General features: G+C 39.2%; 1 protein-coding gene across 1 annotated transcript in view; it reads left to right on the top strand.

Moving 5' to 3' along the window:
• LOC103368896 (focal adhesion kinase 1-like) overlaps positions 1–27,415 on the top strand; it is a 72,773-nt gene that overhangs the window by 32,296 nt on the left and 13,062 nt on the right. The window contains exons 11-25 of the mRNA XM_008297425.1: positions 242–359; positions 681–711; positions 1,119–1,189; positions 2,099–2,155; positions 6,455–6,552; positions 7,983–8,067; positions 8,184–8,284; positions 9,504–9,619; positions 9,880–9,980; positions 10,073–10,162; positions 10,315–10,519; positions 17,577–17,688; positions 24,706–24,783; positions 25,965–26,153; positions 26,850–26,975. Of these exons, the coding sequence (XP_008295647.1) occupies positions 242–359; positions 681–711; positions 1,119–1,189; positions 2,099–2,155; positions 6,455–6,552; positions 7,983–8,067; positions 8,184–8,284; positions 9,504–9,619; positions 9,880–9,980; positions 10,073–10,162; positions 10,315–10,519; positions 17,577–17,688; positions 24,706–24,783; positions 25,965–26,153; positions 26,850–26,975 (1,578 nt within the window). The remainder of the gene's footprint in view (positions 1–241; positions 360–680; positions 712–1,118; positions 1,190–2,098; positions 2,156–6,454; positions 6,553–7,982; positions 8,068–8,183; positions 8,285–9,503; positions 9,620–9,879; positions 9,981–10,072; positions 10,163–10,314; positions 10,520–17,576; positions 17,689–24,705; positions 24,784–25,964; positions 26,154–26,849; positions 26,976–27,415) is intronic.

The following is a 27,415-nucleotide window of genomic DNA, read 5'->3' as shown; positions in this document are numbered from 1 at the left end:
CAGTTAATATGTGTAGGGAAAATGGGAAACATAATTCAGGAGTGCTCATGCATCCATGTGCACTTGAGCGTCAGAGTGTGTTTGCAGCAGGTCAGCACCAAAAGTGTTTGTGCGCATCAGTGCTGCAGTAACGTGCAGGGATGTGCATGCTCTGTAGTAGACGTTAGTGCTAATAAAGCTCTCATTGTGTCACTGTGAAGCAGCCCTCTGTCCACTCTGACACTAATCCTTCTGTCTGCAGCCCCTCACTGTCACTACAGCGTCGCTGACCACAGCAGAAAACATGGCCGACTTGATTGACGGCTACTGCCGGCTCGTCTCCTCAGCTTCTCACTCGTTCATCGTCAGAGTCCACAAAGGTAAGACGCATAGCTGATACCATATTGTGGTGGTTTCTGTTCACTTTACAACCACAGTTTGATATTGAAGGATCTTTTGGTTGTGCACAATGATTGTAACTTTAAGCAAAGAAATAACCCTGTAGATTCTGCTTGAGGCTGAAACTGCTGTCAGTTGTGACTGTGGCTGTGAGGCTTTATGTCTGTCACTGTGAATAACCAGCCTGTGTCTGTCTGGTCTTTTCTAAAAATATCTGTGGGTGCAAAGAAATGGCAGCGCTAATGTTGTGGCTCTAACATGAAGCTCTGTGTCAAATTCATGTGTTCATTTTGTCTCTGCAGAGGGAGACAGAGCTCTTCCTTCTATACCAAAGTAAGTCTACCAATTTCATTTACACTCATTAAGGGCCATATGAAGTGAAAACAAGGTGGTGTTTGACTGTTAACACATGCCAGTGTGATCAAACGTCTAGTGATGAATAAGAGAACATCCTCCACATCCTGTTTTTTTTTTGTGTGTTTTTTACTCATTTTGAACATTTTGTTTTGAATGAACCTTTATCTTCTGCAGTTAAAATCCAAAATCTTGATCTTGATGAAAAATGTAAAGAGTTACTCATATAGTTCGTAGATGCTCATTTAGGTTGGTAGTTTTGTGTTTGACAATGTGAAGCAGCACACATGACAGGATGTGGGAGGATCCTGCACATCCACAGTCTTAGCTGCAGATAGAAGCTGAACACACTGGTTTAATAAATGATTTCTTCTTCTCCAATGCAGAGTTTCAAATCATGAGAAGCGGATGGAAAAGCGGATGGACGGAGTACGAACCCGAGCCGTTTGTGTCTCAGGTATGAATCTCTCTGTCCTCTGTTGTAAATGTCCTGGCTGACAGTGGCTGCTCACAGTCAGATAAAGGCTTCATAGATGTGCGCAGCCTGTTTCCTCTATAAAGCCTCATCTGTGTGCAGTGAAGAGTCCTCGTCTGGCCAGATGTCCTGCTGGAGAGGCTTAGTCACTGTCGCTCTGTCTCTGGCTGACTCACGCAAACTGACATGAAAACTCCCTTTAATGTAGCGTCGAGGCATTAAATAACACCCGTTCTTATCTTTTTAACAGTTAAACTAATGCTTATTCTCCTCTGTGGTTGTGTTTCATGCTGCATGTGGCTTCTGCAGGTCACATTAGCGGCGATGGTAAACAACATTCTTTCTATTAAACGTCTTAATATCTAACACAGTGAGACTCCTGCTCTCTGGATGCGTGTGTGCAGTATCTCTGTATCTGTTTTCTGGTGTTATCCATGACTCAGCCTGTTTTTCTTCAGCTTGTTTCTCTGGAAAGGATCAACCTTTCCATCCCTCCCCTTTCCTCTGCTCTCTTTCTGTCTTCCTCTCTATTGTACACTTCAGTCTCAGGCCACAGCTATTCTGTGCTACACTTTATTGTTGTGCATGTGTTTGGAGTCGGGTATGGTGACGGTGTTTTTTAAAGGTACTTCTGTCTGATCATGGTTTGTTTCTGTTACTGCTGCAGTTTGACCTCTTTGTCTCTTTGAAGGAGTTTTCACTGAAGTTGATTGAAATGATTTGGATTTATATGAAACATGGGGTTTAATTGCAGTTTTATTGTTGCTGCTACAAAGCATTTTGTTGTTTTAATGCAACTTTTGGCTTCCATGTCATTAAAGTAGCCCTTAAGGTGGAGATTTATCGTTTTTTTTGACTCTTTTCCCTCCTGTCTCCACTCTGGCTCTGCAGAAACAGACGACTATGCTGAGATCATAGATGAGGAGGACACCTACACGATGCCTTCAAGTAAGTACAAACAGCACAAATATATCTAGCAGCTAACGTGACAAGTGTCTGCAGGCATCTTTGTTTATCAGAGGACCTCGGCAGAATTATTTGCCATCTATTTTGAGGTCTAAATTGTCCGATTCCACCTTCCAATATTTTCCTGTTTCTTGAGTCCTCGATGTAAGTAAACTGAATATTTTTTGAGTTGTGGACAAAACAAGATGTTTGAGGACGTTGGCTTGGGCTTAGGAAACACTGATTGATATTTTTCCCCTTTTTCTGATATTTTTTAGATTAAAACTAATTGATTAGTCAAGAAAATAATCAACAGATTAATCAGCTATAGAAGACAAGAGTGTGTTGTGTTGGTACTGTAGATGACCTTTGTGTAGTTGCAGTTTAATTGGATTGAGATCGGACAGATAAGACTTTTTTCTTAGTAACTCAATTTTATAAATATTAGACTCCAATCTTGCTTTTCTTGTTACTATTTCTAATGTTTAGGTGTATGTTAGAGTTGGTGATTCTGTGTAAGCAGCAGATACTAGATGGTCTTATTAAAGAAGGTTGAAGTCATGTGTGAGACCTTTTTAGAAAACATTTATGCAGAACTCTGCATCTTATCTTGAAGACTTTTCCACAACTTCAGATGAACCATTTGAAAATGTTTTACTTGCCAGTTGTTGATATAAAGTCAGAATAGCATCTGCTAATTACGTGGCATGATTACCATTTATTTGCTTATTTAATCAGTTCAGCTTTTTAGACGGGCGAATAAAAGCGTGACCAATCTTTGAATGAATCTCCATTTTCCATGGTCACATGCAGTAATCGTACTGAAAAAGGGGAAGCCACTTAACCACATACCGTGTGTATTATTACATCTACAGGCTATATTTATTCTGGAGAGTTGCCTTCCTCTTTCTTTTGACACTGATTCCTGCTGATCACTCCTACTTCAGTGTTCAGTGTGTTCATATTTTCAGTATTAGGCCTCCCATTAGTCTGGCCTTTATGTGTCATATATATGAGTTGAACATCCCTCAGCATTATTGCCTAGAACATTAGTTTGAACATGAATCCGGCCTGCTGTGCTGCTGCTGTAGTTCCTGCTCACCAGGTGTTACGGCTGTTTTTCACATGAAGCTCACTGCAGTGCTAAAGTGGTGATGCTACAGAGGCAACATTGAGAGGCAGTGCAGATGGGTGATATCACTCTAACAAAGAGTGGGAAAAAGGAAAGTGAGAGTTTTTCACTAAATGACCCGTTTAAACTGCCAAAGAATGTTGCCTGGTGTCATAAACACATTCTCCACATTTTCCATGCAACAGAATCCCAACATGGCTTTGCTTTCTGACCATTCATAAATTATAGCTTTTACTTGAACACACTAAGAAACACACAGAGTCAATAAATTACTAGTATAAATCATTACTGTACCCGTGCTTTTTACTAGTCTGTTGAACATCAGAGGTCTCAGAGAAGCAATGACTGATTTAGAAATCTAGAAATGTCCTGAGTTCAGCTGTTCATGTCGGGACGAAGCAATTTCAGTGCATCAGTGACTGTTGTGTTAAAAGCAGGTTTCCAAGCTGTTATTTGGTGTTTAACTTGTGTTTGCATTATAGAACACATCAGTCTAAACTGGCCAGTAATAACCAGTGTTGTGTGTTGCTTTCTTCTGTATTCACAAGACTTTGATAAACCTTCTAACAAAACACACTAAAAGACTTGATGTAACATCAAACATTTCCTTGTAATTAAGCCTAAGATTATTCACACTCGTGCCAAATATTGAGTTATAGTGAGAGTTTAATTGACCAGGAGGTTTGTTGTGGCTGGAAATGAGATAAACAAGTGACAGGTTACAGTAAGACATGGTGTTAGAGAGTTTGATTATTCATATTTAGCCATTTCTACAATTCTACAATTTCATTTAGCAGACACTTTTATCCAAAGCGATATACATCTCATCTAAAACATACAGTTAGGCTACAAATTATCTATACTCTTTGAATTTCTTTGAAGTCCTGGTATTTTTTTTTTAGCATTTTGATGATGATTTTTAATAAGTTAATATTTGAAATTCATAATTGTACTTCATTTTATATTTGACTAATAGCTTTGTTCTGGATTTTTGAAAAATAAAAAAGGACATAAATAAGTGAGAAAGTGTTATTTTTTGTCTTTTTACTAAAATTGGCATGTCCAAAATTATTCATCCCATTTTTGAGGAAATGCAGCTTCTGTATCATTTCAGATCATCCTGGTAATTTCTATGATGTTCTGGAGCGTTTTAATGTTTTCATGCACTATACATTTGGAACTGCTGACTCAGTGGTTCTACAGTCAGTTACTTGTCAGGGTTTATTACTAAGAGAGACTTTCACACTTTGACTGCTCACAAGACGTGTAAAGGCTATAAAGTCATATCCAAATGTTTTCAAGGTCCAGTGGCCACAGTGCAAAGCAAAATCGAATATTAAAGGAGATCCACACTGTGAATAACCCCAAAGGTCGTGGTAGGAAGCCCTGCACTGACAGGAATGTTAGTTTGGTTTAGAAATTCATCATTAGCATCTCTAACTCAGTGTCTGACCGTGTTTTTGTGTCTTGTTTGTTATTTCCAGCCAGAAGAAACCTGTTGCTTAAATAAAAGCTCACTACAAATCACAATCTGACATGTGTAGGAATAAATTGGTGCCTGGCGGACATACAGTACTCCTAACCCATCTGCATCACTGTCACACTCACAGTTACACAATTAACCCTGACATAATTAATACAGACGCAGTAACAGTTTATAACCCTCTGTACTCACAGCTAGTTATTTCTGTCTCTTATCACTAATCCATTTTCCCAGAATACTATGGACTAGACCAAGGTAAAGACTGGAACGTCCCCATAACTCTGGTTGTACTGTGATGGCACTTTGATTTGGTGGTTGTTGTGACCCTTTTTTACGTTTGCTTTGCTTAAATTCAGACTTTATTTCTGTACCCTGTTGATTTGACCTCCCCCCCTCCTCTGTGGATGTGTCATGTGATAAACTGGTGGTAGCTTCAGCCGAGTCCCAGCTGTCGGACTCCTGTCCTGTGTGGTTTTCACATGTTTCAGACAATAAACAAAAGCTGGAACAAATTATTTTCGGTGAATTTATTTATTTATTTATTTGTAATCAATAATAATGATACAAGCAGCTGTGAAAACCTATTTACTGCTCAGAGTAGCAGGTCCGTATAGTTTAACCAGGCAGGTTGACTCTGTTCCTTTTTACCACCCTGACCTCGAGGAGGAAGTGCAGTGAGAGGGGAGTTTTAAATAGATGCACACATGAGTATATTGTGACATTTTAAACCCAAACCACTAACAAACGGTGTACTTCATTTTTTTTTTTTTTTTAACCACAACGCTGGATTTTATTTCCAAAGCTACAGGCTACATGGGCGACATTTAGAGGCAATAATTATGGCCAAGTGTGCTGTACATTTTTAGTTAGACCGGCTTTTTACATCATTGTCTCTAAAAGTCGCACATGTGGGCATTTGGATCGCAGTTATTTTTACAAAAGAGACTTCTGTAAACTGACATTTGTAGCTCCATGTATGTTATGTTCACATGCTTATTACATGGACAAAGTCAGGTCAGCAGTGTCAGGCAGAGCAAACCACCAGCTTTCAGCAGCCGTACGTTTCACAGACCATCTGATTTCTGTTTTCCTCAAAACAAACAATACAATTTTTTATTTTTACTAACACAAAAAAAACCTAAAAGAACATTTACTAACTTACAGATTTGTTTTGGACCAAGAAATGGGTCTTATGTTAGCCTGTGAGTTTCTCTATTATACAGTCCACCTGACTTTATCCATATTCCATTTGAATTAACATAGTTTCATGTTCATCTCTACACTGAGTGTTAGTGGCTGTAGTTGCCTGTGTTACATGGCATGTGTCGCTGTGGTTTGCTGATGCTGTTGTTGCATGTGGTTGACAGTGAGCTCTGTTTATTGCTATAAAACCAAGCTTGTCAGAGCAGAAGGTCAGGACACTTAAAATACAGTAGCGTCACACATGGCTTTATTTAGTTTGTTGGAACTTTGTGGGGAAATGAACTGTGTCATATTTAGTTGAAAGGACATTTTCTGCAGTTTTCTTCATTTAAAGGCAGAATTAGACACAGGAATGGTGTAAAGTGCTCTGACAAGCTTGGAAGCTACAGCGCGTGTGTGTGTGTTTGATCTGAACGTCTGCTCTGTTCATTTGTGTGTCTGTATCTGTGTGTGTGTTCACGTCTTATGTGTGTTGTGCATCCAGCACGGGACTATGAGATTCAGCGGGATCGTATCGAGCTCGGCCGCTGCATCGGCGAGGGTCAGTTTGGAGACGTCCACCAGGGAGTCTACATCAGTCCGGTACGTGTAGCAGTTATTTTTGTTACTCTCTGTCTATAGATGACCATTACTAAATTGTGTCAGACTGTCCAGTGTTGTCAGTGTGCATTGGGGCCTTATTGAATGAAATACAAAATCTTTGAATAGTGGCAATAGCCTTTCTTATCTGCAGCTGTCGTAAGGCTCCAAATTTAACTCTTTTCTTTAGTTGCACTGATTCATCCCAACATTTTACATTTTGGTGCACTAGAACATAATTGAGGTGCTCCCAATTCACATTCACATTGATGATTTCCTAACATGTTATGAATATGACTTTAAACAGGACAAAGGTGCCGATAATCATTTTGTACATTTCTCCTGTTCTTTTTCATAAGGATGATCTGGCTCTTAGTGGAGTTAGTCAAATGTAGCTCGTCTATTGGGCTATAATATAAGCAGTGTTTGGTTTTGTTGTTATTTCTGATTCCTTTGGTTTCCTGCATCCTGGTACCGAACAGCTGTGGGGATGAAGGTTGCTCTTGAGGCATTGTGCTTTTTTTAATGATTCAGTTCAATCCCTCAGTTTTTCAAGATCAAAAGCATCCTTTCCATCCATGCATTTGCCACAGTCTATGCAATAAATGTTTTCATATCTTTTTTTACACCAGAATGGTAAACTACTTTGAGTTGTCAGTTGTGGATTTGAATGCAAAGACTTAGAGTTTAGAGTGGAAGAATATAATCCAAACTTTTTCTATAGTTAAAATTTACAGGTGTCATCTAAAAGCCTTATATGTAAACTAGATGCTACAATTAGTGATGTTTCCCAAACACCTCATGTATCAGTGCAGCTGTGCACGGAGCAGCCTCTAGTCTCCACTCAGTAAGACGGCTGTGTGACCACAAAGTAGTCTGAAACAAGTGAAATATTTTTGAGTGTTTGAATGTTTGATTGACCTGAGCTGAAATTAAGTAAACTTACCTATCTGTGCTTTTTTTTTTTTTGCACTCTGGATCTCTGTGTTGACTCACAGTAGCCTTAGATCTGAATAACTTTGTTTGTTTTTTTTTTGTTCACTGTAGAGCCTCCTTTGCCTGTAAGGAGTTCCAATCAAATTTATCAAACATTTCGGTAGATAGCAAAAGGTGGATTTTGATGTCAGATTTTAAGTCAAAAAAGCTTCTCCTGACCTTATGAATGTGTAGTTTGTGCAGAGTCTTTGTGGTCGTTCACACTCATGGGCTTTCTACACAATAGCTATGATTCATTAGCAATTCTTAAAATTTAAATTCACTAGGAGATCACATTAATGTATAGTATTCTCAGGATATTTTAATCTGACTTGATTTTAGATTATCCTAATAGTGTGACTTTTCCTCCTCTTCTTTTGAGTTGCAAGCAGACAGTGAATATGTTGCATGTTGAAATGCTGCTGCTCATTTTTCTTGGGTGTACTTATCACTTACAGGACAATCCAGCTCTGTCTGTGGCAGTAAAGACGTGTAAAAACTCAACGTCTGACAGCGTCAGGGAAAAGTTCCTCCAGGAAGCATGTAAGTTCCTTCAGTGTTTAGTAATTGCAGTAATTGCTCATTTTCTGCAGAGGAATAGCTTCAGTTGTAAATATAACTCGTGTGTGCTGTTTGCGTATGTTTTCTCCTCCCTGCAGTGACCATGCGTCAGTTTGACCATCCTCATATTGTGAAGCTGATGGGAGTTATCACTGAGAATCCAGTGTGGATCATCATGGAGCTCTGCACTCTGGGAGAGGTAGGATGCTGATTTCATATATTCAGTTTGCATTAGAGGCTGTTGGATGTTGGTTTATATAGATGTTAAAAAGATTGTCTTTGTTCAATTTGCATCATCAGAATTAATCAAATGAAAAACAGATTTGAAACTTTCATAATCCAGTTTCTCCCTAGCTTTAACAATAAATAATAGTCTCTGTGTTTGATTTGGATCTACACGAAAAAGACGCTAACATGTAGAATGAAAAAGTAAATCTGTAGACAGGAAGTGTCACAAGACAAATATGTGACTTTAAATATAGTTGTTCTCACCGTTTGGTACCGTTTATCTGTCTTTATCTATGTTTTTTATGGTCAGAATTATTGCTCCAGTCCACGTGTGTTTTCTTGTACAACTAAAGTCAGAGTTCTGATTGTTTTCTCGGCACAAAGTCAAACATGTTTCCTGTGGGTGTTAGACTCCACCAGAGTTGCCGCTCATGGTCATGATGTTCGCAGACAGAAACTGGGCGAAGAGGGCATCTATTTTGGGTCTCGTCTCTGCTTTTTGCAGATGATGTGGTTCTGTTGGCTTTAGACAAGAGTAACTATCTCCAAGTCTGAGGACATGATTCTCTGCTGGAAACTGGTGGATTGCTTCCTCAGGGTTGGGGGGAGTTGCTGCCCCAAGCAATGGAGATCCAGTATCTCTGAATTTCGCTGATGGACAAATGGAGTGTAAAATGGATGGACAAATTGGTGTAACATTGGGAGTACTGGACTGTCTTAGTGAGGATGGAGCTAAATGGGGAAGGCGGCGCTCTCGATTTACCAGACAATCTACATTACACCTCGCACCTATGATTAATGAGCTCTGGGTAGCAACTGAAAGAACAAGGTTACGGATCGCAGCTGAGTTTCTTCTGTAGGTTGGCTGAGTTCAGTCTCAGAGGTCAGGTGAGGAGTTCAGGCATCCGTAGGGAGCTCAGAGTAGATTCAACTCCAAATCATCAAACTGAGGGGGTTCAGGCTACTGATTAGGAAGCCTCCTCGGTGCCCCACTTTGGAGGTTTTCCAGGAGGAGACCCAAACTCACTGGAGGTTTTACATATCTCATCTTGCCTGGAAACACCTCAGGATCCTCCAGGAGGAGCCTGAAAACACTGCTGATGAGAGAATGCCTGTAGAAAACAAATAGGTTTGAAAGTTGTTGCTCTCTCATATTTGTGTCTGTGTTTTTGTCATTCTTCCCTCCATAGTTACGGTCATTTCTCCAGGTGAGGAAATACAGTCTGGACCTGGCAACCCTCATCCTGTACTCTTATCAGCTCAGCACGGCTCTGGCCTATTTGGAAAGCAAACGCTTTGTACACAGGTACTGAAACTAGCGAAGTGGCTTCAGCCCCATAATATGACAGATATGTTTTACTGTTCACCAAATAAGTATTATTTCTACTTAAATGTTCATAATGACAGTCAGATTTGAAAGAATATTGTTTATTGGCAAATTACAAGAACCCGGTGCTGCCACCTGTTGGAGGGAGATATATAGTAGAACTTCAGTGTTCTGTTGTAAATCAAAACAAATCCTGATCTGGGGAAAACTGAACTCTGATTCTGTTCTGTCCTCTGCAGGGACATCGCAGCCAGGAATGTGTTGGTGTCTACAGTCGACTGTGTGAAGTTGGGAGACTTTGGTCTGTCACGATACATGGAAGATAGCTCCTATTATAAAGGTAGCTCAGTGATGAATGCACACTCATTTTAAAGCTCCATTATTATTCCTAGGATTCATATGAACAGAACTAATCAGTTTTCTTCATTCCAGCATCTAAAGGCAAACTACCTATCAAATGGATGGCTCCAGAATCCATCAACTTCAGACGGTTCACAACAGCCAGCGACGTCTGGATGTTTGGTGAGTTTCAACCTGTGTTGTTTTCTTTTTTTCCTCAGTTCGTTTCAGTTCATTTCAGTAGATTTCATTCCAAGTCCGTCTCTGTTTTATCTTCACATGGTGCCTTTTGGCTGATTATTCTAATAAAATTTTCCGCCATGTGTCTTTCAAAGGCGTCTGCATGTGGGAGATTCTGATGTACGGCATCAAGCCTTTCCAGGGTGTGAAGAACAACGACGTGATTGGCCGGATAGAGAACGGCGAGCGCCTGGCAATGCCGCCTCAGTGTCCCCCGACTCTGTACAGCCTGATGACCAAGTGTTGGTCGTACGATCCCAGCAAGAGGCCGCGATTTACCGAACTGAAAACGCAACTAAGGTATTTAATAGAGTGTGATTTGACTGTGTGTGTGTGTGTGTCTGAAATGTTTAAATAAACCTTCATAAAGGTAAAATTATCATTACTATATATTTTTACTTAAGGAAAGAAGCATAAGCTCTTTGGATTTTGGCTGTCATGGTATATTGTGAGTAAAAAAAAAAACAACCTCCTAATCCAGTAACTTCTTAATTATGTGAGGTTTTTATAGGTAGAAATTTATCCAATAACTCATCCCTATAACACAGCCCACCTCATTTTAATGCATAACATTGATTCTAGTCTCAGAATACACTAAACAACATACACATTGTGGAAGTCTTGCAGGATTACTGTTAATCCCAATGTATGCTTCTCTTGTTTAGCTAAAGGAACAGTTTCCTGATTTTCTTACACCAAACAGCAGGTGTCGCTCTCTGTCAGTATTCATCTCAGTAATTTCTCAGAGAGTGAAACAAACAAAAAGCTTTTTTTTTGTTGCCTGGTGGTTCAAGACATTGAAGATATATTAACAGGTCAGACAAACAGAAAAGAGACAGGGAACCAGGAACCAGCAACAAACTGGATCAATGTTGTCTGGCTTAATTAAAACGTAGCTTTACATTGTGGAAGTGTGCATACTGAATTAAGACGGATTCGTGGAAAGTTTGATCTGTAGATAACGTTTAAGTTTTTCCAGGTTTGCTTTGTCAGCTTAAGGTTTAAAGCAGTTTTCTCATCCATACTGGGCGGCCAGTGTTTGGATGCATTTATCCAAAGTGCAGGAGCCCAAACAAAAGTGTCTAAATACTCCACAGACCGTACTTCCTGTTTGGGCTGATGACACTGTGGTTGTCAGAGTAACAGAGATGCAATGATGACGGAGATAAATGAGGAATCACGCCTCACCTCCTTGTTAAATGATGCATAGTTGATTGTTACCAACTTTTCCATCAGGACTGAGTATCCGGGCGTGTTGTGATCAGATAAACGTCGCTGCTGGTGCAGGAACCGCCATATGAGTCAAATATCATCTTACTAATAACAGGAAAGCTACACTTTCAGGTTGAGCAACTCAGGCAAAACTAAACAAAATGTTTTACTGTAAATCTGAAAAACATTTGTGTGAATCATCAGGTGTAAGCAAACAAAGAGACTGACTCTATAAGCCTGACATGCTGTGGGATTTATCTCAGCCGAGCATGTTTATAATTCATGCTAATCAATGGAGGTCAACAGCTAAAGTTCCAGCACACATGCAGAAAAACACATAAAAGTTGAATTTCGCTGTTTAAAATACAGTACATCTAAGTACTATAATACTAAAATAAGAACTCCTGCTCTGCTCTCGGTAACAGACAAACAGTGTTTGCTTAAATCCAAGACCTTTCCTCTGACAACCTGCAAAACTAAAGTGGGTAAAGTAATATTTTGGCTGTAGAGGTCCAGTAAGCGCTTTTCCCAGACACCATTACTCAACAGTTCATCATCACCAAGACAAGAACAGACCTGCAGTTTTTTGGAAGTGAGGTTTCAGCTTTTCCCCTGTTGGGAAATGAAAAAAACACTGGAGTTAAAGTTTCAGATGAAAAAACTGAAACCTGATAAAGCTTCACTTGATTGGCACATTCATTTAAGTACATACAGTGGCTTGGCGTGTATTAGGTCTCCTTCCAGTGACATTTATTTTAATTCTTTATTATTTGATAGCAGCATTCCTGTGAATTTTGACAAATTAATTTAAATTCTGGCTACAAAACGTGCTGCAGATTGAGTGCAGATGAAAAGATTCTTGTTTTGCCTGTTTTAAGCATCTGCATGTTAGAAGCTTAAATGTAAATCAGAGCTGCTCATTTACATTTGTTATGTCTGTAAAAGCACAGACAGGCCCTCTACTGCACATAAGATGACCGTAATATTTCATGAAGAGTTTAAATGAGATATTTCCACTGTTAGAGTTAAGCCCCAAATTATTCATACATTTCCATTTTGAGTGAACTTTTATTTGACCAGTACGTTTCTTCTGGCTGGAAATGACCAAAATAAGCAACAGCAGACAGTATGACAGTGTTGGAGATGTTCGTGATGGTTTTCAACTATTTTAACATTTTTCATAGTGTATTAGCATGCTCTAAAATATCGTACAAATTACTCAAACGATTTAAAATGTTATAGAAGTTGCATTTTCTCACAAAATGATGCTAATTTCATGAGTAATTTTGGACATGCTCATTTCAGTCTAAATTTCAAAAATGACAGAAATCGTTAAATTGTATTATTACACACATTTTAAACAATTATTTTGAAACATCTTTTGTCACTTATTTATTTCATTTTAAGCCGAAGAAATGCTGTTAGCTAAATCTAAATTCATTATAGATCAACATTTGATACGAGTATGAATAATTTTTGGCTGAGCTGTATGTTTTCATGTTGTGAAACTAGATGACATTTACATTTTAAGTCACATCACTGTGGTGCGAAGCATCTTCATGCATGGAAGCAGAACAGCAGCAGTGCAGGAAGATGCCATCATTGTTTCCTTGAACACAGAAACAGGAAAATAAGAGCACATATTTAACTCCTGTGGTTTTACGAGTTTTGCTTAAAACCAGCATGACTCACACCTGAAATTCCACCTCCAGTTCTCTGTGTCAGCGTTCCTGTTTCTCCCGATAATTCTACTCCGTTTTCCTTCGCTGCTTTTCCAGCTTCCCTTTCTGAGCTTCTTTTTGTTTTTCCTGACCTTTTTCACCTTTTCAAATTGTCCTCCTGATCTTCATGTTTGGCCTTCACATCATGGAGGTCTGCTCATTAGTCTGACACATGCTTGTGGTTGTGGTTTTACTGCCGTGAGTAAAACAAAGTGTGGAAGACTACATGTGCGTTTGAGTGCTAAGAGCATTTATTTAAATTGACTACATTATATGTTGGCGTGACGGAGAGCTGAGGAACCCTCGATGTGCCTCCTCCAGTGTCTTGGATACCGAGTCAATATTGACCATGTTCGCTGAGGTTTCGGCCTATTAATAGGAGAAAATGAAGCCATATAAGGTTGTACGGTTTGGTTTACTTTGGGTCTGGCTGGCTTTTGTATCATAATATCAATTATAGGTCTGTGCTGCCAAATATGCAGCTCTCAGCTCCTACTACAGTTTTCCTAGACGGTGGACCAACATGAGTGTGTGTTTACACAGTGGGCAGCTGCCAAGAGCTGCAGCTTTCCAAAGAACTCAGGGAGAGAATGAAAGAAGGAAGGGAAAAGCCAGCAGAAGCACTGTAGCGCCGTATTCAGATGGTGGAAGCCCAACGAGGCTGCTGAAGCTCAGTTTATCCTGACAGTCTGCTGAGGTTTGATTCATTCAGAGTTAATTCATGTCAGCGTGACTTCATCTATTTAGCGCTGCTGGTGTGCTTCACAGTTGTTCGTTTGACCTTTGGTCAAAATTTGCATTTCAGCGCAGAGTGCATCATTGTAGTGGGTGCTTTGTTCTCCTAAAGGTTGCTGCTGGATTGGCCCTTTTTAAGGTAAGGTATGATCTCTGCAACATGCCTTGTTAGACTTCTCTAAATGTTCTGCTGCACCTTTGAGTGTGAAGTTCAGAGCAGGCTGCCTTTTCTTGTCTCTTACATTGGTTGTTTTTCAGGCGTCTTCTTCGATCATAGAGACTGTGTAGACTTTTGTTGCTTCTAAGGGCTTGTTTTTTTGCCATTTACTTAAAAAATAAGACGAGATTTAGATTTTTTTTTTTTGAAAGAGAACTTTCTTTTTCTTGCTCTTCGGCTCTGTATTAAGTTTTGAATGTTTCTGACACTCATGTAATCCTAAACCTATATTATTTATCCTTCCAGAACGCTGCCATTAATCTAAGTGGGATAGGATATGATAGCTAACTTCTTAAACCCTGATATGTACCTGAGTTGTTGTCTAGCTGTGCAGCTCTCAGGTGAGAAACTATGTGAGAGGAAAGCAGGGCGTCGCTGAGAAGCTTCAGACTGTTCAGTCAGTCACCCTGAGTAAATAAACTGAGGAGGCTTTGTTATTCCAGGTGGAGGTGAAGGAGGAGGAGTGTCAGGTGCTGACAGTATCACACATATTCATACGTGATGTCATTTACTGTTACACTATGAGGCAAGACTGGCAGGTTGACTGATGACTCCTTACAGCTGAGTTTCTAATGAACTGGCGTATTAAATGTGTGGTTGTGCTGGTAGAAACTAAGAGAAGAAGAATGTATGCTCAGATAAAAAATCAGTTTGTTCATTCAGCTAGACTTCATATATAGTGTATTAAAACAATCTGAAACACTGTTCAAATTACTGGGACAGTTTGTAGTAGAAGCTGTATGATTGTAAAATTGTTTCTAATTTCAATATTTTTGGACATGTCAATTTGAGTAAACGTGGAAAAAAAACAATGTATAAACACTTTTTTACTTGTTTATGTCATTTAAAAAAAAAAGCTATTTGTCAAATATCATTTTAATAAAATTGTACATTTCAAATAGATTCGTTATAAATTATCACCAAATTAAAATGCTGTACAAAATGAAAAAAAGGACCATTTTGGACGGTACAGGAGCTGTGTTCTCTCAAAAATAGATGACAATTTTAAGGGACATGATTTTTTTTTGGCATAAAAAATATAAACATGGTTTACATTTATTATTAGCACATGAATACACTGTCTTGTCATTTTTTGTCACTTATTTAGGTCATTTTCAGACAAAAGAAAGCTCTTAGTCAAATATAAATTCATTATAATTCAAGGTTTGACATTGGTATGAATAATTTTCCGCTTAGTTACAGTTGAGTTTCTAATAAACTGATTGTTGTTGTTTTTTTAAGAACAAAAGGTCAAAATTCTCTGATTCCAGTCCCCTTAAATTTGAATATTTTCTGGTTTCTTTTCTCCTAAAAGAAAAACCTGAATATTTGTGGGTTGTGGACAAAATCAGAAATTTGAGGACATCATCTTAGGCTTTGGGAAAGGCTGAGTGGCATTTTTCTCTATTTTCTGACATTTTATAGACCAAACAATTAATTAATTGATTGAGAAAATAATCAGAAGATTAACTGACACTGAAATTAGTTAGTAAATATAAAATGCTGTCTGACAAATGGCTAAAAAAAATAGGAGAAAGGGCAAAATTATGTTTCTGAACTAATAAAGCAATAAATGTCTAAAACTGATTATTTCATTTTAATCTTCAAATTGTTTTTATCAAGATGGTTGTTGTCGACAATGTAAGAAATTGAAAGATGTCATCTTGTGCCTCGGGAAAAACTGAGTGGCATTTTCCTCCATTTTGTAAAACAAAAAAATTATCAATTAATTAAGAAAATAACCAAAGCCTAATTGACAATGTAAGTAATTATTAGCTGAAGCCTTAGTGTTGAAGTGAGTAAAATACAAACAAGGGATCAGCTACAAAGATTTATTTTATACATTTTATTAATGAATAATGACGTTACTGATGTTTGCGTCACTGTTGCGTGTCGTAGTTTGGTTTCACTGTGTTGATATTGTTGCGTAGACGAGTGTTGCTGTGTGTTGTGATGGAAAAGAAGTCTGGACGGACTCTGACAGCTGCAGAGACACACAAACACTCAGCAGGAGACAACAGAACAGCAGGCTGATGACGTTTCCACAAATAGATCCCGCTGAGTGAAGGCGAGTAGAAGGAGGATTGTTGGACAGTTCGGTTTTCTGTTTTGTGGAACCAGAAGCAGTTTCTGGGATTCAAGGTTCGGTTTCGCAGCAGTTTTTTTTTCCAGCAACAACGTCAGTGTGAGTAATTTCAGCGAGTAAATTCAGTGCGGTGTATTCGTCTACACAGGACCTAAAAATGTCGGGTTTGGGGTGTGGGATGTTGCTTAATCTTTAAATGATTCAGTGTGTTGTGAAGCAATATTACCCAAAGATTAACTGCTTTAGCTGCTGTGAGAGTTTGTCTGCAACCTCAGCAAAAAAAAAAAAAAAAAAATGGTATCACTGTGTAAAGTTAAAAACACAACCAGGACACTTTGGAGCAAATTTGGTATTTTCAAAAACAAAAGTATTCAAATTAAAGCAACAACATCCTTCTGCAATGTAGACGGAAAGTACCGGTTTTTGTTTTTCAAGTTGCCGAAGCTCAAATTGCTTCATTACTGCAGCTGTTGTTCACTGAATGTTATCAGGTTTTATTTGAGTGTGCAGGGAAGAAGAAGAATAGGCGTCAGTGAGACATTTCAAAACAAAATGGAATTGGATTCTCTTCAAACTGCAGTCGTTTGTTTGTGTGTGAGGAGCGCTCATTATGCAGGAGCTTCAGCAGCACACTGTAATGAAACTCAGAGAGCAGTGTGTGTTTTAATGGGACTCTCAGTGAGTTTTCATATTTACAGCAGGAGGCAGAAAACCAATTAGGCAGGCTGTTTGCTTGTAAAAAAAAAAAGAAAAAGAAGAAAAAAAGTGTTGTGCGTTCATAACCGTCTACCTGTAGAGGTAAAAGTAAAAAAGCAAGCTTATGGTTTCTGTAGCAGCGTGAGTCAGGTGGTTGCTATGTTGTTATAAAAAGTGGAGTCCTCTGGCTTTTTTTTAAACTTTGTTAAATTATATTTTTCAGGATTATCCACACTTTCACACTTCTTCTAATGTCAGCAGAGAGAGAGAAACTGTTCATTCACTTCATACCTGGACATGCTGGAAAACAAATCATTTTTATAATCATATTATACTGTAGAGGCGACTGATTATCGGCCAATTATTGGAGCCAATATTCAACTTCTGTTATTCTTTTTCAAACCAGTTCCTGCTAGAGTAAATTCATTTGAAAGTGCACCACTTTGGCTCTGATGCAGCCCTGTCTCGTCGCCATTAATAGTCTGTCAACACTGAGGGATGATCGTTGAACGTTCTAATTAAACACAAGTAAAACACAAATGAAGGCATTACAGTTTAAGTACATTTTGGGTTCATTTGTGTGTTTTTACAAGAACTTGGGACAGCAGCAGCCCTGTAGATGTTCATCATGGAGTACTGGGGAGCATGACAGCAGAAATAATCATTTTTGTTTTTTGTTTTTTCTTTCAGCACTATCCTAGAGGAGGAGAAGGTCCAGCAGAAGGAGAGGAACCGGATGGAGATGAGGAGGCAGGTCACTGTTTCATGGGACTCTGGAGGCTCTGATGAAGCTCCACCAAAAGTAAGACACGACTGCAACGCGTGTGATTGTGTGAGTGAGTGTAAAACCTGGTGTGTTTGCAGTGAGACGCCCTGATCAGTGCAAGTCCAACGCTTTGAAGCAACTTTGCATATTCTTTGATGTTAACTTATTGTTATACACTCACCATAAATTTTACTTTCACAAAACTTTTTTGCATTTTCAGTTTTCTTGTTGTCAGCAACAGGGGGATTTGACTTTCTGTTGAGGTGTCAGTGAGTGAAGGTGGTGCTGCACTAGACTGTTTTACATTTAGCAAACATTCAGTTATTATTATTAGTAGTATTAACATAAATATTAGGAACACTTTAAATATCATGCAGTCCACTGTGACCTCAACAGTAAACAGAATTACCACCATTTTGAGAGAAACTGTAGAAGAGTCCCAAAGAATTTTAGGAACAAAATCAAAAAAATTTTTTTTAAATTGAATTTACTCAAGGTTAATATGATTTTTGTTTGTCAAATATTCTAAATCACAGGAGCAGATTTCTGTCATACAACAGATTCTTTACCTCTACTGTTTACAAACCATTAATGCTTACTGCTGTTCCCATGCTGAGGCAGGAAAAACCCTGTTACGGTCCACGTTGCTGTGGTAAACACATTTCTAAGTGGCCGGCGTTTACTTTATTGTTAATGGTAACTTGCTTGATATGTTTCCTCAAGGTTTCTGCAGGAGCCTTGCAACATGTTTGGTTAAATTATAGCTAAAGTCAGGACAAACAGATGTGAGAAGGTTTGAGCTCTTTCAACCTCCTTTTCTACAAGCTGAGTCTCATGTTATGGGAAGAAATCCCCGTCACAAAATTCTCTCAAAAAGTGTGCAAACGGCCACAAAATGTGACAAGAAAGTCATATTTATGACTTCAAGCATTTTGTCAGCTTTTGCACATATATTAAACGTATTTATTTTTATTTTATTTCATTTTTCACTCTGTCCAAATCACCAAATCCTGCTAAAAATTAACAAAAAGTGGAACACAGTAAATAAAACGCTTCTATTTTGTTTTTTTTTCTCATTTTTCTTCCCATAAACATCACATAAATGTGAAATAATCTGTTTTAACCAATATAACACAACTTCTTGAACTGTTCCTCCCCCACTTCGACCTCTTGTTGCCCCAGCTGCTGCCTGCTTCACCCTCACTTACTGCCCCCGATGCCCCTGCTGTTTGCATCTGTTCACTGCTCCTTTGGTTACAGCTGATGCCAAATGTCTTGAACAGGAGCTCATGAGTGTGAGAGATGTGTTTTTTTAAATCTCTGAACACCAAACAGTTAAGTTTTTTTTGCTCCTGCCACATTTGATTTTTCACTGCAATATGAAGTTCTGCACCTCTTTGTAAACAGAACAACCATGAAGAAGGAGGAACAGCTCAGAAATGTCTTTGGTGCAGTAAAACACAACAAACTTCTAATGCCATAAACATTTTAAACGGCTGTAGAAAGATGTTTCACCGTGCTGAATGTATCCTCCAACATCTTGCTCCGCTGTGTGCAGTTTTTTTTATGTTATTGTGTTTGATTTTGCTCTAAATTTCTCTAGTTTCAATGCTTGTCTCTGTAAACACTGCCTGCACTTCAACCAGAAAGTCCCAGAATTTATGCCACGTGACTGTTGGTAGCAGCTGAGTCAGTCACAGCTTCTTGGTTGTGTCAAGGAGCACAATTTTTAGTTTTTCACGGACTGTGGAGAAAACAGTTATTTTGGGAACATTTTAACATGTAGAACAAATAATTACAATTAAATATCATGATTTTAAACTTTGATTTGGTAAATATTACCAATGATTAGATCAAGGACCGTCAGAAGGTTGGAAATCCAACCTTTTTTTCCTGTTTCTTGCTATGATGAAGAGTATAATTTTGCATGTTTTAAAACACTACATGCCTCTCGAACCTCTCAGTGGGGTTTGAGGTTTCAGAAGCTGTGCTTTTGTGTCTTTTCACTGACAACTAAAAGAATTCAAATCCTTCTTCTGGGAAGCAGCAACACTACTGGTTCAGATTTGATCCACTGGATGTTTTGAGATTCAGTCCTTAATATTTCTGTCTCCTCCATCTGTCTACTACATGTCTTTACCTTCTCTAAAACCTTTTTTTTATTTCTACGTGTCCCTCCTCCACCTCTGTCTTTGTGTTTGCAGCCCAGCCTCCGTCCCTCCCTGCAGCCCACCTTCACTATGGATTCAGTTTCCTCTCCTCCTCATCATCACCACTGCCATCCAAACCATCGCTTTGCCTCACAGCTTTGCCTCTGCACTGGAAATTCTCATCTGCCCACTCCTCCGCTCTGCTCACCACCTGCACATTTTCACGTTTCCTCCTCTCCCTGTCATCATCCTCCTCTGCCAAACATCACCTACTACAACAGCTCTTTGTCTCAGCTGAATCCTGAATCCACACCCTCCCTGCTGCTTCAGGCTCAGACTAACATCTATTCTGCACCTCGTACAGATTCAGACAGCTGCAGCCACAACACAAATCCTCCTAACAGCTCCCACTTCCACGTCTCTCCGCTCCTTTCCCAGTCCAGTCCGACCCTCAGCCCTCTGCCCTCCAACGTTTGTCCCCACATCCTCCAAAACATCCAGTTCAAGTCGAATCCTAAAGCCCTGCTGTTGCCCGGCTTTCACCCTGATCCCAGTAATCCCAGTAATCCCAGCAGCCCACTGCGACCTGACTTTTCCGCCCAGACCCTGCAGCCTGCTGGGCAGACATGTAGGAGACCCCCCCTGGTCCTCCCCTCACCTCCAGCCTGTAATCTCTCCTGCACTAACTCTCCCACCCTCAAGTCCAGCCTCCCTGTAACCAACCACACAGCTTCCTCCATCTCCTCCTCTCAACGACCCCTGAAGGCAGGTGGTGAAAACTGCACCCAAGCTTCTTTCTAACAACTAACCTGTGTTCATATCAAAAAAAGTTGCAATTCCTGTTTGTAGAGCCTCTGATAAATATCCAGGAAGGGTTAAAATGGAAAAGTCAACATTGCTAAAAAAATCTTTCTTTGCGTAAAGCATCAAATCATAAAAGATAAATAGGAATCGATCAAATTCACAGTTCAGAAAATCACTGTTATGTATTGTTTGGCAAGCTTTTTTTTTTTTTTACTTAAATCGTCTTTTAGTACTAAAATAAAATTTTCAACAGCACAGAGAAAAATCAGTCATGCAAATTAACTTTACTGCTGTGGAAGAGGTTTTATTATTGGACAATTTGCTCATAAGATGTTTGAGAAAATAATGTTTTCAAGTTTTATTTCCTTGATTTGTGGTCAGTGTTTCTTCTCCTTGGCTTCACTCACATCACTTTTCTTCCATAAGTGTCACTTTTAAATCATCCAGTAAATATTTGCAGTAATTATTTCAAATTTTGGGAACATATTCGTGTTTTTTGTGTTTTTATGAAGAAGTTATGTTGGTGGAACTTTATCTCCTCATTTTTTACAGCCAAAGCGACACACTCAAATAAGGAAGTTGCAACATTTTTTGATCAGTTTTCTTCTAATGACTAAACTCCAATATTTGAACCATTATTCATAATTGACTGTCGTGATTTTGTTCACACTCTGCCTGCGAACCCAGTAACTGCAGATTGCACTATCACTGTGTTTATTCGTATCCTGGTAGCATGCTTTATCCCTGCTGTTGAAACGTCCTCTGTGACTGAATGCATTTGCATAGTTTTAAAGTGTCCTCGGATTATTGCACCTATTTCTGTCCTGTTCAGATGCCTGTGATGAATCCTAAATCCTCCGGACTAACAGTCTGACTCATCTAGCACACATGGAACTTCTGTTACAGCACATCATGAGCTTAAACACAGCAAATACACCCACAACTGACAAATATATATATATATATATATATATCTTTCAAACCTTTTAAATGTCACTGGAATACAAATTTGGCTTTGCATTCTGTTTTTAATTATATCACGTTTTTGCATGAACTACTGAAGCTTTTAAGAATGTGTTAAGTGTTAGATTAAGACAGTTACTATAAATACCTAAAGAGGGAGTTTAAAGGTCTGTTTGTACTGACAGCTGACTTTCTGTCACCTTGAGCTACAGTTGAGTCCAACATTATTCAGATCCATGGCAAATTCTGTCTTATACTAATTCTTTTTGTCTTCTGGCTGGAAATGACATAAACAAGTGACAAAAACTGATATAAGACATTGTGTTAGACTTGTTAAACTTTACATTTGCTTCACATTTTTACCAAAAATTAGCACGTCCATTGATGTTAGATGTTGAGAAAATACAGCTGCTACTCCGTCCATCCAAGTTTGTGATCATCAATTCTGTGGTCGGATGAGACAAAAAATAGAGTTGTTTGGACACAGAGACAGGACTTTAGTTTAGCAAAAGAAAAGCATTCAACTTCAACACCAGCATCCCTGCAGTCAAACATGGTGTTGAGAACGACACACAGTCATGTCAAAGAAAACGGCATCACGAGAAAAGGATTCAGCATCAGACAAACCTCTGAAAAACTTGGGGACCTTCAAACAAGACTATGATCTGAAACATTCAGCCAAAATGGTCAAGAAATGGTTCAAATAATATGAACGTTGTGGAGTGAAGCAGCCAGAGTCCAGTCCTGAGTCCATCCAGAATCTGTGAAGGACATTTTCAGACAGAAGACACCTATGGGTCTAATGTAAATCTACTATGAATTTAAATCTAGCATGCATGTGAATAATTTAAGGCTTAACTGTACTATTTATAAGAATGTGTTAAGTGTTAGATTAAGACCGTTACTATAAATACCTAAAGAGGGAATTTAAAGGTCCATTTATACTGACAGCTGACTTTCTGTCACCGTGATTTGTTGTTGGGTTCTGCTCAGTAGTGAAACTGTTCATACAAACTAGTTTTGGTGGGTCACTCAGTTTCTGGGATGAAAGTTGAGTCTCCTGTCTTCAGTACCACCAACAGCAACATTTTCAATTCATGGAAAGAACTGAACCTTTGAAAATCTATTGTTCCCTATAAAAATTGAAAAATACAGCTACAGTTGTGGTGCTGATGAGAAATCAGTGATGGAAACCCAAATACAGTCGAGCTGAGTCTGACATGCTTTCTGCAACAGTCAGAATCCACTGCCTCTACGAGCAGAGCCTCTACGCAGCATTCGCTTAAGTTTTTAATGAAGTTATGCCTTCACATTACGTGTTTGTAACAGGAGAATGTGTCTTACAATGACGGCTTAATTTAAAAGACATTTACTGTGTGTCCAAAATGTGCTTCCCCTGAAATCACGTCATTTTTAAATCACACAGTCTTTTTAAATACTGAAAAAAATGAAGCTAAATTGATGCTGTTTATTATTTTTGGGGAAGAAAAGAAGAAAAAAGAAAAGAAAACAATCCAATATGTTGTGGAGCCTTTTTAAAATGTTGAAATTGGATGTAGTCAAACTCAAGCTCCATTTAACTGTTTTTTAAGTCCCAAATCTACCTCAGAAAAAAAGAAAAAAAACATTAATCTGCACCTTTATTCCAGTTAAAGATCATTTACATAATCTGTAAGGAAAGTTCCAAAAAAAACCAAAAAAACGGATTTGCTTAAAATATAATATTTTGCACCAAAAGTCCCGGTGAAATCATTTGGGTGCATCTAAAGTATACGCTGAGACCCTTTGATGAAACTGATATACGTTTTTAATGATTGACCATCGTTGTCACAAAGCTCACACGTTTGCAGATTAGCTTTCTGTAGGTTCTCCACATGAGACCCAAGGAGCTGTAATAGCCTGTCGGTGCACAGATGTCAAACGTGCATCATTTTATCTTCATTGCTAGAATATGACACCTGTGCAAGTGTAATCTGCTGCTGCCGTTAGTTTTAATGTTTGATGGTGCAGCACGGAAGGTGAAAACCATTTATCCATTTGGGCTTTTATTCTGAAATTCAGGTATTTATCCAGAAGTGTCCAAAAAGTAACGGATTCTGGTGTAAAAATTCTGTCGGATCGACCTCTAGTCTGTCTGTCTGTCTGTCTGTCTGTCTGTCTGTTTTTAAACTGGGTTTTCCAGAGAAACCTCCTTGACATAGAAGTGAATCTGCTCAGTGCACATTCAACCTTCTGAGTTCTCATTTTGTAGCATGTTCACCAACATGCTGTACGTTTCTGTCTGAACATTTGAAGCTAGTTTCTGTCTCGTCTTCAGTGTCTCTGTCTTGTCTGCTTCTCTTTGTCCTTTCTCCCTTCCTATGTTTTCCTTCCCTGTCTTTCTTTGCTTTCTGCTTCCCTCCCGGTGTGTCTTTGTCTTGCTGTCGGAGATGTGGTCCAGAGAAAGCTACTATGACAGACTGTGGAAGGTAGAGGTTCAACCCTGTTGTGTAGAAATGAGCTCCGACCTAGAGAAAGTCTTTTAGAGAAAGTGTTCGGCCGTTCTAAGGGGGGAAACTGTTCATCCACCTTCAGCAGCTTCATCTCAACCAGCCGACAGTAGAAACAACTCTGTGGGTTCACCAAGCACTTCTGTTTTTAGCTCTAACCAGAGAAAGAAAAAGATCAAATCAGCCCAGCCACAGATTTAACGCCATTAAATTCTTCACATTCGAAAAACCCCGATTTGCTTTGCTGATTGGGAATATTTTGCACCTTTTTCTGGTCAGCGGCAGTAAAACTATAACAGTTTGCTTGAAAGAGAGGTCTTTGGTGAACGTGCAGCTCTCTGTGTTTACACCTGCATCACATCTAACCAGCAGCCAACAAGTATAACACAGTTTTACACCAGTAATCCATGGATGTTTGCAACAGGAACAGTAGCTAGATCCAGTTCGACTAACAGCTTGCTGGACTTGCAGCCCAGTGGGTGGTCCCTGTTCTGACTGACAGCTAACCTGGCCACACAAACAGCTCCTGGGGTTTGTGTGTTGATTGTCTGAATGACTCCCATCTTGTAGCGTTTCATTATTGAGGAGGAGGATGATCAAACATGCTAACTGTGTGTTTTATGTTTTTTCTTTGTCTGTGTCTGTAGCCCAGTAGACCAGGTTATCCCAGTCCTCGGTCCAGTGAAGGTTTCTACCCCAGTCCTCAGCATCCTGGGCACTACCAGGTATGTACACAAGCTCCACGACGCTCCTGCTAGTGTGTGTAATTACAAAACTTGAATTGTTATGTAAAGCTTCTTTCAGACATGAGCTCTTTTCTGTTAGTCTGGCGGCAGCTGAATATTTTGGCTTTATGTCTGAAAGAGCACTTAGTCACTTTGCCGTAAAAGTCGTGACTTGTAATCTAGGTCAGACCAAGTAATGCACAAACAACACACTTTGAGCTGTGTGAGGCAATTTTGGAAAGACTTTTTCCACATTTTAGCACCAGTAACGATTGAGAAACATCAAACAAAGTGCAGAGTTTGCTGCCAAAATCATAAAAACACCTTTTTCATTTACTTTGCTTTATAATTTCACATCTATTACAAACTTAAATGTGAGAAAAAAAGAAAAGTTTACTGCAATAAAAGTGGCAAAAGTAAGATTAAAGAGACTCACTAATAATTATTATAAACACAGTTTGGATAAAAATGTTCTTAGGAGCTGAAGTTCTGTTTGTTGCTTCCAGCTGTTTGTAGGAATTTTATTAAACGCCTGCATCATCAGACAGCAGCAGGATCCATATTAGTGTGTCTGAATCGAGAGGATTTTGTGCATTTACGCAAGTGGAACAACAGAAGTAACTTGCTAATAATTATAAATAATGAAACACAGAGACAGGATTGATGAGGATCTGAAAGCAGGCCACACTCAGACAGGTGAGCTGTCAGAGTCACAGTTAATCAGCTGCAGGTGAATATTTAGTTACACAGCAAACATCCTGAGGTTGGAGCTCCATCACAGGGATGTTTTCATTTTACTGTTAATAAAATAGCAGTTAAAATATCATAACACAGGACAAAACTGTCAGTGTTTGGGCCAGTTTGATAAACTTGTAGTTAGTTTTTTTTTTTTTTTGATTGCTGCATCATCGTGTCACTTGATGTACTGTTTAATCTCTTTGTATACTGTACGTATACCTGTGGTGGGCAGTCTGAATGAAGCCACAAGGAACATTCCTGGAAAAGTTACCGCGGTCTGAATGACAGAATGCCGTCACTTTAACGTGTCGATGAGGCCAATAACTTTAGATATCCCATGTCTGAAAAGGGCTTCATTAAATCCAAGTGTCTCAGTAATAAGAACATAAAGAAGTCAAAGAGAACTGATATGATAATACCTTTGTGTCTGTGTTGGCCTCCAGATGGCGGGGTACCCAGGCCCTCACACTCTGCCCTCGGTGCCCAGCGCCTTGTACCCTCCACCGGCCGCCATGCTGGACACTCACCACGCGCACACTCACCCCCGACACCACGTGCACACTCATTCACACGTACAGCACCTTCCTCAGCCGCACGGACAGGACATGGCTCTGTGGGGATCTGCAATGGAGGTAAGAGACCAATTTATACTGATGCACACACAACCTGCACGCACACACACACACACACACACACACAGGTAAGTCAGGACTGTCCACTGAAACACACGGAAATATGTTGCTAAAGATCAGCATTAAATATCAGCCACACTTTCTATTGTTATTAAAATGATATAAATATCTTGATTGTCAAAAGCTTGTGTCTGCAACAAATAATTTCCCCCAAAAAAGCAGTTATTATTTTATCTTTCTGAAATCCTGAAAATAAATGTTGCCTTTATTTAAAAAAAACAAACAAACATATATATATATATGATATGAAAAATAGTCTTAGATAAAACTGACAGTTGACTGTGAACAAACTGCCCCAAAAAATATTGTGAACAAAAAGTGAGCCTGTGTATAATGACTCCAGTCCACAAATGAAGCTAACCAACAAGGTTTTGCTCCAGATGATTTGCAGTCGTGAACAAAAGTTTGTGTATATTCTGGTACAGATCAGCAGCCCATTGACTCGCATTATTTTCAGTCTGTGTTCGTCCACCATCTCAGTTCAGCATCTCATCAGTCTGGTGTACGTGTCTGTCTGTCTGTCCGTTTGCATGTTTCCCTTCATGTGTTGGCGTCTGTGTCGGTGTGCATGTCTGTTCTGCTATGCTCGTCTTTTGTTGCACATTTGTGTGTGTTTGTGCGGCTGTTTGTGTGTAGGACGGTGCGGTAGACATGCAGCAGTGTGTAGAACAGCAGTGCCTGTTAATGGAGGAACAGCTGATGATACAACAGCAGCAGATGGAGGCGGATCAGAGGTGGCTGGAACAGGAGGAAAGGCTGCTGGTAACACACACAGCACACACGGTGGAAAATACAGAAATATGCAAAACTGAGGCTGCAACTGTGTATTTAACTTTGGATTTAGCTTGATGCTCTGCGCCGTTAGTGCCTTGATATTGCCTCTTTGCTTGAGGCAAATCTTACACAACTGAAATGAAAATCGGTTTGTGTTTTAGAGGCAAACAAACAAAGGTTTGATGACATATTTTGAAAGAGAAATATATTATATGTCTATTTTGCCACTTTTAAACAAGTTTCATCTTCAAATCTGCACAAATATCACAAAACAGTACAGTGCCTCTGTATAGTCATAAACATTTCTCTGTGGAGAACTGGAGACAAGCTGCATTTGAAGAGCTTTGATGCATTGTTGTTGGTTGTTTTTTTTTGTTTGTTTTATGTGATCTTGTGCATGGTGAATTGTGCTCATTTTGGTTCAAAAT

This window comes from Stegastes partitus, unplaced genomic scaffold (assembly GCF_000690725.1).
Source record: "Stegastes partitus isolate 25-593 unplaced genomic scaffold, Stegastes_partitus-1.0.2 Scaffold1217, whole genome shotgun sequence".
Lineage (NCBI taxonomy): Eukaryota > Metazoa > Chordata > Actinopteri > Pomacentridae > Stegastes > Stegastes partitus.
The sequence above is the reverse complement of the archived record's forward strand: the minus strand, read 5'-3'. Positions and strand labels throughout refer to the sequence as shown.